The 13,508-nt window shown below is 43.4% G+C and overlaps 1 protein-coding gene across 1 annotated transcript in view; it reads right to left on the bottom strand.

Annotated features, from left to right (window-relative positions):
* The window catches only part of LOC144696059 (14-3-3 protein beta/alpha-1-like), a 33,409-nt gene extending 21,675 nt beyond the window's left edge, over nt 1-11,734 (bottom strand). Inside the window, exon 1 of the mRNA XM_078567264.1 lies at nt 11,219-11,734. Coding sequence (XP_078423390.1) covers nt 11,219-11,521 — 303 coding nt within the window. The 5' untranslated portion in view covers nt 11,522-11,734. The remainder of the gene's footprint in view (nt 1-11,218) is intronic.
* Between the last annotated feature and the right edge of the window lie 1,774 nt (nt 11,735-13,508).

Below are 13,508 nucleotides of genomic sequence, written 5' to 3'. Positions count from 1 at the left end.
TTGCATGTGAATTCTGATAGTCTGTATTGGCAGACTATTCAACCACAAGGGGCAAAACTAGCCTATTCTCACCTGATATCCACGTAGTAGCACTTCCAGGCATGGTCATTAGATAGGGATTTTAAACCCCGATCCAGCTTCTGCTCACTAACCCAGGGCACTAATGTCAGTTCTAGGACCCCTACTGCAATCCCAGCCATTAACAGCTAAATCAGCACAGTCCCAAGATCAAACCTGGGTTTGCATGGCTTAGCAACTGACCGTCTTAATCAGCTGAGTCAGTGCTTTTGCTTCTATCTTAGCTCACTGCTACATTGTCAAGTGAAATATCTAGTCCTGGCAAGGAGGTGAGGAGAAAAATAGAAGCAAACAATCAGCCTCAGTGTAATATCAGCACTGAATGCGGCTATCTTGAGGTATGAAAATGGTAATCAGCAATTTTATTTTTCAAATCTGCAGTAATGCCAATGAATCCAATAATTTATAGACATTAAACTAATGGACATAAATATTCCACAGCAATATTTGAAAAGTAGTGTCCTCCAGGTACGAAGCCAACATTTATCCTGCAATCAACGGCACCAAAAAGGATTAACTGGTTATGTATCTCACTGTTCTTTGTTTAGCCTTATATGCAAATTGGCTGCTGCATTTGTCTACATAATAATGATTACACTTCAAATGTAATTAATTGGCTGTGAATCACATTCAGATATCTGGAAAATATGCAAGGTATTATAGAAATGCATGCTCTTGCTTCATTTCTTTATTACTCGTTAAAGATTGCACCATTCAGTGGGATAATGAGCTACATAGGAAGGTCTTGAGCTTGATTCATGACCTCTGCTGAATTAGCTTATTTGGGCAGTACAGGTAGCATATGCGCATCAGTTTTTTGGGTTGGTGTGGGGGGGCGGTAGGAGGTAGGGAGTAGAGAACAGAGACACAAAGAAAGAAAACATCAACCAGGGTTCCAATTCACAATCCAACAACTGCTGCTGGAAACAAAAAGCAAAATAATGCAGATGCTGAAATTTTGAAATAAGAAAACAAGTTCTCTGCAGAAGGGAAAAAGATTTAACTTTTTGGGTCTATGACTTTTGGTCAATTCATAAGCTTGAAATATTGACCCCTTTTCCACAGCTGCTGCATTACCTGCTGAGTGTTCCAGCATTTTCTGTTATTATTTCGGACTCCTGCAGCAAGTGAGCATGAGTGATAACAGCAATGGTCCCACTGGTCAAACAGCTTTCTATTCATTTAGGATGTGTTCATTCTCACGAATAACAATTTGAGTGAGGTACCAAGGGCCTGCACATACCTGTGGAACTGTATCCCAGCAGCAGCACAATTATCTCCAGGAATGGAGAAGGAAAAGGGAGCAAAAAATTAAGGGTAAAAACACCCCAAAAATTAAACATTTAAAACAGTTATATAACACTATGGAATAATCTCACAGGTCAAGTGATGTGGGCTTGATTTACAATTTTTGGTCTCCATTAGATTTATGGCTTGCAGTTAATTGAAATTAGCCACTGTTCTCTACAAATGCAGTTCTGACCCCAAATGTGCACATATTGTAATAGGACCCACCTAATAGTGCAGTGTATGAAAACATATAGTCATAATTCTATAAGCGTTCTATGTAACATTAAGAAATTATGGGGAGATGCTGGTGTAGTGGTAATGCCACTGCACTAGTAACCCAGAGGCCCAGGCTAATGCTCTGGGACATGGGCTCAAATCCCACCACAGCAGCTGGTGGAATTTAAATTCAATTAATAACAATCTGGAAATTAAAGCTAGTCTCAGTAATGCTGATCATGAAACTATCAATTGTTGTGAAAACCCATGTCTTCCTTGGGCAGTACAAGTAGCATATGCGCATCAGTTTTTTGGGTGTGTGGAAAGGAAATCTGTCATCCTGACTCAGATCTACTAGGCCTAGCAAGTCACTCCATCCAAGGGCTATTAGGATAAACAAAAAGAAAATCCTTTCTTAACACATTTCTCAATGCTGCATTGGAAATATTTATAGAATAGCTGATAATATTTTGAAATCAAGCAAACAGAATGTGTGTATAGTCAGATGGAAGTGTAAAATGAAGGTCGTCGTGCATCGACATCGATTCAGGGTGTATTGTTCCATTAATTCCTCAACAGCATGCCTTTTATAGCCGAAAGGTACATTAAAATCTGTTCAACTGAAAATATTTGAACCAATTTAGTTGATCTTTTTTGACGTCGTCTTGATTACCCATGTGCAACGTGTAATTTTCAGGTTAAGTGAGTTTGGAGAGCCAGTATAGAATGTCCATAGAATAGCTCCCTATTCCTTCACTGCTGATTTTTCAACGAACATACTCTTTGCATCAGCAGGGATGGCAGGAAAATCTGGGCCACAGTCTTATCCAGAATTACCTACTGGAAAGTGCATTTGTGACAAGGACAATTTATCGAAGCGTCTGGAAGAAGACAAAAATAATCTAATAAACATAAGCTTGGTTGACGTCTTTCAGAGGGTGGTATTCAAATTCCTGACTCTGGAGTTAAAATTGCTCAAAGAACAGGTACTAGATGGGATGGTTTCTTCCCCCACCCCCATAAAGCCAAGAGCAATTCTAACATCTTTAACAAACTTTGGAATTACAGATATCTTGAATTGCATCAAGCATATAACGGTTAGCTGATAATCATTTGAAAGGGCACAGTAATGGTTCACTAATGTCCTTTAGGGAAGGAAATCTGCATCCTAATATGGTTAGGCCTACATGTGTCTCCAGACCCACAGCAATGTGGTTGACTCTTAACTGCCACTGTAATGGCCTAGCAAGCTATTCAGTTGCACCGGACTGCTATGGAAAAGTTGAAAAGGAGTAAAACTGGACAGACCGTCCGGCATCGACTTCGGCACCGGAAGCAGCAATGGCACACCCAGCCCTGTCAACCCTACAAAGTCCTCCCATCTGAGGACTTGTGCCAAAATTGGGAGAGCCATTCCAGAGTAGTCAAGCAACAGCATGATATAGTCACACTCTCAGAATCAGACCTGGCAGCCAATTTCCCCGACACCAATATTATCAAGCCTTTTGGACTCGAAACATTGACTGTGTCTTTCTCTCCACAGATGCTGTCGGATCTACTGAGTTTTTCCAGCAATTTTTGTTTTTGTTACCAATATTATTATCCTTGGATATGTCCTGTCCCACTGGCAGGACAGAACCAGCAGAACAGTGGTATACAGTCAGAAGGGAGTTGCCTTGGGATTCCTCAACATTGACTCCAGACCCCATGATGTCTCATGACATTAGACCAAACATGAGCAAGAAAACTTCCTGATTACCACCTACTGCCCTCCTTCAGCTGATGAGTTGGTAATCCATGTTGAGCACAACTTGGAAGAAGCACCGAGGATGGCAAGGGCACAGAATGTACTCTGAATGGGGGGACTTCAATATCCATCACCAAGGGTAGCTCAGTAGCTGGCCGAATCCTGAAAGACATATCTGCCAGATTGGGCCTGCGGCACGTGGTGAGGTAACCAACAAGAGGGAAAAAAACCTACTTGACCTCGTCCTTGCCAAGCTACCTGTCGCAGATGCATCTGTCCATGACAGTATTGGCAGGATTGACCACCACACAGTCCTTGTAGAGAGAGAATCGCTTTTTCATACTTAGCATGCCCTCCATCATGCGTGGCACGGCCACCGTTCTATATGGGACAGATCAGAACAGATGTAGCACCTTAAACTGAGCATCCTGAGGCTCTGTGGGCCATCAGCAGCAGAATTGTATTCAACCACAATCTGTAACGTCATGGCCTGACATTTCCATCACTCTACCATCACCATTAAGCCAGGTGATCAACTCTGGTTCAATGAAGAGTGCAGGGGTGCAAGTCGAGCAGCACCAGGCATTCCTAAAAACGAGGGGAAGCTACAACACAGGGTTACAGTGAAATCGCAATGAATCAAATTCAGATGACATAAAATTCCAGTTATGTTAAAGCCATCAAGCATTCCAACAGCTAAATAGCAAATCTCATAGAACGATGCCCATGATGAGCTGAATTCCACACTGGTAACTCTGGATTAGCTGTTGTACTATTATTTAAAAAGGCTGCGAGGGATAGGTCAGAAAATTATAGGCTGGTCACTCTTGACTTTCGTGGTGGGCAAATTACTGGGAACAATTCTGAGACACAAGATAACCTGTCACTTAGAAAGGCACAGATTGATCAGGGATAGTCAGCTTGGTTTTGTTAGGGGAAGATCATGTTTTACTAACTCAATAGAGTTCTCTGAGGAAGTAACAAGGAGGATTGATGAGGGTAGTGCACTGGATGTCGTGTACATGAATATCAGTAAGGCATTTAACAAGATCCCACACGGCAGACTGGTCAGGAAAGAGATCTCATGGGATACAGGGAAAGGTGGCAGGTTGAATCCAAAATTGGCTCAGTGACATGAAATCAACTATGCAGCCAATTTTTGTGTCATCTGCAAATTTACCAATCATGCCTCCCACATTTAAGCCTAAATCATTAACATAAACAACAAACAGCAAGGGCCCCAACACTGAAGCCTGTGGAACACCGCTGGAAACCGTTTTCCATACGCAAAAACATCCATCAACCTTGATGCTTGTTGTTTATGTTAATGATTTAGGCTTAAATGTGGGAGGCATGATTGGTAAATTTGCAAATGACACAAAAATTGGCCGCGTAGTTGATAGTGAAGAGGATAGCTATCGACTCCAGAATGATATCAACTGTATGGTTGAGTGTGCGGAGAAGTGGCAAATGGAATCCAATCTGGAAAAGTGTGAGTTAATGCATTTGGGGAGGGTAAAAAAAGCAAGGGAATACTCAATAAACAGGAAGTTGAGAGGGGTTGAGGAGGTGAGGGACCACAGAGTGCATGTCCTTAATGGTGGCAGAACAGATGGTCAAGAAAACAAATGGAATGCTTTCCTTTATTGGGCGAGGTATTGAATACAAAAGCAGGGATGTAATAATGGAACTGTATAAAATGCTGGTTAGGCCATAGCTGGAATTGTGTACACAGTTCTGGTCACCACATTACAGGAAGGACATAATTGTGCTGGCGAGAGTGCAGAGGAGATTTACAAGGTTGTTGCCAGGGCTTGAAAATTGCAGCTATGAGAAGAGATCGGATAGGCTAGGGCTGTTTTCCTTCGAACAGAGGCGGCTAAGGGGTGACCTAGTTGAAGCATACAAAATTATGAGGGGCCTAAATATGGTAGACAGAAAAGACTTGTTTCCCCTATCTGAGGGGTCAATTACCAGGGGGCATAGGTTTAAAATAATTGGTAGACGGATTTGAGGGGACGTGAGGAAAAACTTTTTCATCCAGAGGGTGATAGGCATCTGGAATTCACCGCCTAAGTTGGTGTTCAAGCTGAAACACACAACTCATTTAAAAGGTACCTGGATCTGCATCTGAAGTGCTGTAACAGGGTGCGGACCTGGTGCTGGAAAGTGGGATTAAAATGAGTGGCTAGTTTCTTTTCTCTCTTTTTGGTCAGCACAGACATGATAGGCTGAATGGCCTCTTTCTGCACCATAACTTTTCTATGGTTGTCTGAACTTGTCATATGACTGCACTGGCTAGAGTGGAGTTAGACAACACAAGTGCGAAACCATGGAGTGCTGAGCAAGGCATCATTTAACATTGAGGTCTTCCTGTGAAAGGACATGCAAAACCTGCGAGTATAGCTAAACCCTGAGAAAGATAAAAGTGCTGTCAATTGGCGAGAAGTTGAAGTTGATACAGCAAGTGGAAAACCATGGCATGAAGCGGAAAGCGGACATCACAAAGGAGTGGAGATGCCACTATCAAGCTCGTCCATCATTATGAAAGACAAAGCGAACAGCTTGGAACAGTTCGACAAACAGACATTCTCTCCAGCAAGGAAGAGGATGAGAACAGTTGCCTTTCCCAACGTTGAAGCAGCTTTGCTAACGTGGTTCATGGCAGCCCGAGCAGACAAAACCACCTGGATGACCTCCAGCATTTGAGGCATGGATCAGGAAAGTGGACAAAACGTACCAAAGAAAGAAAAGGAAGATTGCCATCTTTACAGACAACTGCCCCATGGGCCCCAACATCGCTGGCCTGAAGACCGTGAAACTGTTGTTCTTGGCTCCCACTACGGTTGCCAAGCTCCAACCAATGGATTGGAGGTTGATTAGGAACCTGAAAACCCACTATCGATGGCAACTGATCTCTCAGGTTATCGAGGCCATTGATAAAAAGCAGAAATACAATCCAACTGTACTAGAGGCGACGTTCATGATGAAAAAGGCATGGAAGATGGTAATGGAAGCCACAATTGCAAACCGCTTCTACCACTCTGGGTTCAAACAGGTCCCGAGTGCACGAGACAAGAATGAGGAACAGCAGGGTGAGGTCAACCAACCCAATGACGAGGCACTTTTCACTCAGCTGCAGGAGGCTGGCATGGAAATTCCAGGTTAGACAATCGTGGAAACTTACGCGGAGGTGGACAATGCTATACGATGTACAATGGAACCAACAGACGCTGCCATCATAGATGCAGTACATTCTTCAACTGACCCTGAAGAGTCTGAAAGCCCGCCCGCTTGCTCTCCCTAGCCGATGCTGCAAAGGCCGTAGAGATGCTCAGGTATTTTGCACTGCACCATGAAAACACGTTGAACTGCATTGACGACATGGCAGGCTGCATCACTCATGTCCAAAAACAGCACACTAAGCAGAAAAAGATTGCATAGTTTTTCCAGAGCTAACTCCCGCCCATTTTCAATGCAAAGCTCAGCCTTTCGCAAGGTGAGGTCATTGTATGGTGTGAATAAATTGAATAAAGACTTTTTCACACATTTACTGCATTACTATGTTTTCATTCAGCATTTGAATCTATTGTTTTGACGTGATGCACCTTCTAAAGGATGCCATCTCTAACAAAGTATTAAAGCAAGGCCCATCTGTCCTCTCAGCTGAAAATTAAAAGATCCCATGATACTATGAGCAGGGGCGTTCTCCCGGTGCACTGACTAACATTTATCCTCAAACAACAAAAAAAGATGAACCGTTTATTTGTCATTTATGGGACCTTGCTGTGCACAAATTGGCTGCAGTATCTACCTGCATACGTGGCTACACTTCAAAAAGCAATTCAATGGTTATAAAAGGGCTTTGGGATGGCCCGAGGATGCGAAAGGCACTATCACAGAAAGCTCTCAAGACGCTGATTGCTTTTAAACACCACACAGGAGGAAAGTTCAGTGCTTTGGTAATAACTGGTCCAAAGCTGACATTGAATATTTAAGACATGTGACAACAAAATTTGGTCTTGTAGTGTCATTGTTTTTAGCTGCTGAAATTCCAAACACAGTCAGCCATAAATATCTGAACAGCACTAATTTATATGTACATGCTTTATAATGCAGCGTTACTGGAGGTTTCCTGCAGAACACAGTCCTCCCCCAACTGTGGCCTCCAACAAGCACATTGTTCCACAGCTTGCCAGCTCAACAGCCAGTAAAAATGCATGTCCGAGCTTCTTTAAACAAAGTGTAGTTATGGACTACAAGATATCCTAAATGCTCCAAACCGGGACACTGGAGTACTAGATCAAAGAAGAACCTAGTACCTATATTAATTATTCAATATAATACGTTGATCTATAACTTCTGGGAGCCAGAAGGAGGCAAAAGTTTTAAGTCTGGAGTCTGTTATTATGGTAGGGACAAGGCTGTTAGTTACTTCCAATTTAACAATTTCTAAATAAAATTTAAAATCTGTTGATTTTAGGCCTCTCTTGAAGACTACTGGTAGACACATAGAATAGACACAGAAACTAGGAGGAGTAGGCCACTTGGCCCTTCAAGCCTGCTCCGCAATTCAATGTGATCATGGTTGATCCGCTATCTCAACACTATATTCCCGCTTTCTCTCCATGCCTCTAATATCCAAAAATTTTATCAATTTCTTTCTCGAATATACTCAGTGACCCAGCCTCCACAACCATCTGCGGTAGAGAATTGACCACCCTCCAAGTGAAGAAATTTTTCCTCATCTCAGTCCTAAACGGCCTGCCCTGTATCATGAGATTGTGGCCCCTGGTTCTAGACTCCCCAACCAGAGGAAACGTCCTCCCTGTATCTAGTCAGTCTAGCCCTGTTAGAATTTTGTACATTTCAATCAGATCACTTCTCATTCTTCTAAACTCTAGTGAATACAGACCCAGTCGAACCAATCTCTCCTCATATGACAGTGAATACAATGAAGCATTGAAGAAGCCCGAGAGTGGGTTATCTGTGCACCTCTCGACCAGGAATAAAATATGGCTTAACGAGACACAAAGCAGTGAAAAAAATCAAAGGGGGTACAAAACAATGTTTTGGAAGTCTGCATTATTTGCAGAGAAAACACATCCCAAATTCATCCATAAAAGGGTGCCAGCTATATCCTAGCCTTTTGAAGTATTATATCTAGACTTGAAATCAATATCCAGGTACAACTGATAAATCTACAATCTGCTGGAAAATTAGCTAGGAAAGAGCTAAATTTAGTCCCTCATCTATGCACAGTCAACTAAGCTCAGCCTGGACAGCAGCAAGGGGCTACAATTGGCCCCAATGGCTCAGGCTGGGGAAGGAATGGCAGCCAAATTCTGATCAATATCCAGTATCCCTTGCCAGAAAGTCAGAGACAGCATGTATTGGATGAGAAGATCTGGCAGGGCTGTAATACCCCACAACTGTGCAACTTGTCAGCACTCAGACTAGGATCACATATGAACAAGGGGCACTTGAGTGAATTACTAATCATTTATGAAACTGCAGCCCAACGACAAAAAAAGGTCTCAAATCCAAGAACTATCTGCCCAGATTAGCAAAAAGTTCAAATCTGCTAAATCCCCAAATATAGCACTTGAACAGATTCCAACTGAAGGAATTTCTTATTATCACATTCAATATTTTAAAGCTATGATAAAATATTGTAATTGTTTTTTTAGTTGTGCAACAGAAATGTTGAACTGGTTTTAATTTAAAGTACAAACAACAATTTGACACATCTATATAGAGATTACTAATTATCTGATGCACAAAGTCACTCATTCTCCACCTTAATCACAAGTAAACCAATTTCTGTGCACCTCTTGCAGTATATATTTTAGTCTATATAAGGATAGACAGTCATCTCATTTGTGGAAAATTTCAGATGTCCTCATCAACTGTCCTGAACTCAACCCAAAATCTCTTCCCACATCATTGTCACTTTCAGACTTCACTTTTCCAAAACCCCCTGCCACCACCCACTCCTTTGCTGCCTGCATTCTGTACCCATTCAAAATTCGTCTAAAATCAAGCATACCCTGGGCTCCCCATATTAGCAACTTCAACATGGTCACCCTCAGCTTGAATCTCTCTACAATTCCCCACTTAGGTTTGCAGCATCCTCAGCCCTGCAATCCCTTTCGACAGCCTTTTATCTTCCAGCTCTGTTCTATATAGTTCCCCACACTGTCTGCTTTACCAACAATGGCAGAGCCTTTCCTCATAATCCCCACTTTCTCTCTAATCACTTATGTCTTGCTACATCTTTCCACACCTTCAAAATTCTTCCATAAATAAACACTTCAGCAATATTTTTGCCCAAATCACTTACTCCAATTCCAACTTGGATCTAATGCTAAACTTCAAGTCGGTGCAAGTAGTTGCTGTCCCTGCCACAATTAGTTGATGTTAATTATAAAATGTTTTTAAAAGAAAAACCAACAAGATAGCCCTTTAAACCCAAAATCTCTCATACAGTATCCTTCTTATAAAATATTCAAAGACAGAAAGTGTTGCTTACTACAAATACAATTAGTAATGCTAGTATTTGAATTTCAGTTCTCCATTACATTTAAACTTGTGGCCAGCTAAACAAAAGTTTCTCATCTTTAATACAGAGCAAATCTAACACTGTGCAAATGTGTACAGGTGAGGCAGTCATTTGCATTCAGTCTGTGAATAGGGAACTTTTCATTATATAATCTTAAAGTATGAATGACTAAAAACTTGACACAAGGCTGTAATTTTCTCATGAATAGTCTTGGGCTTGGCTATTCAAATAGTACATTACTGGAAGAAAAATTGCATACCAGTTCAATTGGAAACTCATACAATGTACAAGCAATTGCTGTGTGTGTATAGCTACCTCTGATAAATACAATAAAACGTCACTGGTGAATTACAACAATTCTCCACCTGGCAAATTTCTAATCTCAGGCCTTAAATAGTGCTTAAGCAGTTACCCCATAAAAATAATTTTTAATGAATTAGCAATTCACCCTCTGGCCCATTTCAATGTGGCAAGCAAAGCTACAATGACCTCTGGAGAGGTCACCTACATGAGTTGATAGATTTGGGGGGGGGGGGGCAGAGACAATATGTTCAAGGAAATGTTCATACAGCTCATCATTCCTGTACCATCAGACACGGTTAACGCCACCATTTCCACTTTGCTAAGAAAGCAAGGCGCTCTCTTTCCACATGGGGATGGCAATTTGTAGCTTTAAATGGCAGCCTCCTCGACCCTACAAGCTCAGTCTCCACAATGTTCCCGCGTTTATAAATTGATAAACATCAAGCAGAGGCGGGATTGTTGTTCCATGCAAGACAGAAAAGAAGGTAAGCCCCGTTAGTGTTAAAAAAAAAGGACCATTCGTTTTTCAAAGATCAACGTTTCGCCCCAAATGAATGAAATGTGTCACAGCTGCACAAGTCACAAATCTGGCTGATGAACCTTAATTTTATTCATTCTGGGTGAAGACCAGCACACAGGATGCTGAGGAGGACGTGTTTGCTGGGATGTATGGATGTATGTATGTACGTTGGCGTTTCTAACCGCCCACCCCGCCCGATAGCCGCAGCTCAATGCAGAGGAAAGGTTGTCCTCTCCTCCATTTTCTACAGGTTACTCATGTCTGATGGAGATGGTGATGATGATGGAGGAGGAGCCGCTTTGGAGCAAGCTGATGGTTATTAACCAAGCTTTCCAATGTCCTGGGGCATGTCAGTGAGTGGGATGCTCGTTGAATCCCACCCCCCCCCCACCCCCAATTTTTTTTTCTCCCCCCCACCGCCCCCCAAATATTCAGATTATCCGAATGCAAGTGCAAATTGTCCCCCGCCCGCCCGCCCGACCACCCCCTTTATTTTCCTCACCAGGACATCATTGCAGATCTCCCTGAGCTCAGCCTCCACCTTCTCCCGGTACTCCTTCACCATATGCAGCTTCTTCTCGCTGCCGCCGCCCTCGCCGGTTTTCTGCTCGATGCTGGAGATGACCCTCCAGGCCGAGCGGCGGGCCCCCACCACGTTCTTGTAGGCGACCGACAGCAGGTTCCGCTCCTCGTTTGACAGCTCCTCGCCCCACTCGGTGACCGCCTTCATCGCGGCCGCCATGTCCTCGTAGCGCTCCGCCTGCTCCGACAGCTTGGCTTTCTGCACCAGCTCGTTCTTATCCATGGCCAGCCTGCTTGTTTTTTTTTTTTACTATTTTCGTTTTAAAAATAAAAGAGAAAAATCCCCCCCCCTTTGTTTTAATTTTTCTTCCCGGTCGAGCGGCGACTATTCGAGCCCAGAGGAGCGGCTATCTCCTTTTCACTTTCTCTCTCTCTCTCTCTCTCTCTCACTCAGCTCCTCGAAACCAAATGGCGGTTGAGGTCTCTTTTCCCCAGAGACCGTGTCTGCGCATGCGCTGCTCACACCGCCTCTCTCTCCACAGCCTCCCCCCCCCCCCCACTTCCCTGCCCAAGGCTGACGTCATTGAGTGGCCAAAAAAACTGCATTAGACTTGACCCACCTGAGTCATCCAAATCGTTATGTGAGATTTGGACATCATTTTGTTGTCGTTGTTGTGATTTGCTCTTTTGGGATGTGAGCTTTTTTTTTGCAGGCGAAGCCAGCATTTGTTGCCCCATGCCTGACTGTGTCCTTGCAGCCACCTTCTTCAACTGCTGCAGTCCCTGTCCATAAGACACAGGAGCAGAAATTAGGCCATTTGGCCCATCGAGTCTGCTCTGCCATTCAATCATGGCTGATAAGTTTCTCAACCCCATTCTCCCCGTAAGCGTTGATCCCCTTACCAATCAAGAACCTATCTATCCCGGTCTTAAATACACTCAATGACCTGGCCTCCACAGCCTTCTGTGGCAATGAGTTCCATAGATTCACCACTCTCTGGCTAAAGAAGTTTCTCCTCATCTCTGCTTTAAAAGGTCTTCCCTTTACTCTGAGGCTGTGCCCTCAGGTTCTAGTCTCTCCTACTAATGGAAACATCTTCCCCACGTCCACTCTATCCAGGCCTTTCAGTATTCTGTAAGTTTCAATAAGATCCCCCCTCATCCTTCTAAACTCCATCGAGTATAGACCCAGAGTCCTCAAACATTCCTCATATGTTAAGCCTTTCATTCCTGCGATCATTCTCGTGAACCTCCTCTGGACCCTCTCCAGGGCCAGCACATCCTTCCTGAGATACAGGGCCCAAAATTGCTCACAATATTCTAAATGTGGTCTGACCAGAGCCTTATAAAGCCTCAGCAGCACATCCCTGCTTTTATATTCTAGTCTTCTCGAAATAAATGCCAACATTGCATTTGCCTTCCTAACTACCGACTCAACCTGCAAGTTAACCTTAACAGAATCCTGGACTAGGACTCCCAAGTCCCTTTGCACTCCAGATTTCTGAATTCTCTCCCCATTTAGAAAATAGTCTATGCCTCTATTCTTCCCACCAAAGTGCATGACCTCACACTTCCCCACGTTGTATTCCATCTGCCACTTCTTTGCCCATTCTCCTAACCTGTCCAAATCCTTCTGCAGCCTCCCCGCCTCCTCAATACTACCTGTCCCTCCACCTATCTTTGTATCATCTGCAAACTTAGCCAGGATGCCCTCAGTTCCTTCATCTAGATCATTAATGTATAAAGTGAAAAGTTGTGGTCCCAACACTGACCCCTGCGGAACTCCACTACTTACCAGCCGCCATCCTGAGAAGGACCCCCTTATCCTCACTCTCTGCCTCTGCCAGACAGCCAATCTTCTATCCATGCTAGTACCTTGCCTCTAACACCATGGGCTCTTATCTTACTGAGCAGTCTCCTGTGCGGCACCTTGTCAAAGGCCTTCTGGAAGTCCAAGTAGATAACATCTATTGGCTCTCCTTTGTCTAACCTACTCATTACCTCCTCAAAGAATTCTAACAGATTTGTCAGGCATGACCTCTCCTTGATGGAACCGTGCTGACTTTGCCCGATTTTACCATGCACTTCCAAGTATTCTGAAATCTCATCCTTAATAAGGGACTCTAAAATCTTACCAACGACCGAGGTCAGGCTAATTGGCCTGTAATTTCCCGTCTTTTGCCTCACTCCCTTCTTAAACAGGGGGGTTACATTAGCGATTTTCCAGTCCTCTGGGACCCTCCCTGACTCCAGTGATTCCTGAAAGATCG

Source organism: Cetorhinus maximus, chromosome 21 (genome assembly GCF_964194155.1).
Source record: "Cetorhinus maximus chromosome 21, sCetMax3.hap1.1, whole genome shotgun sequence".
Taxonomy (NCBI): domain Eukaryota; kingdom Metazoa; phylum Chordata; class Chondrichthyes; order Lamniformes; family Cetorhinidae; genus Cetorhinus; species Cetorhinus maximus.
This window is presented reverse-complemented; position numbering and strand designations above follow the sequence as displayed.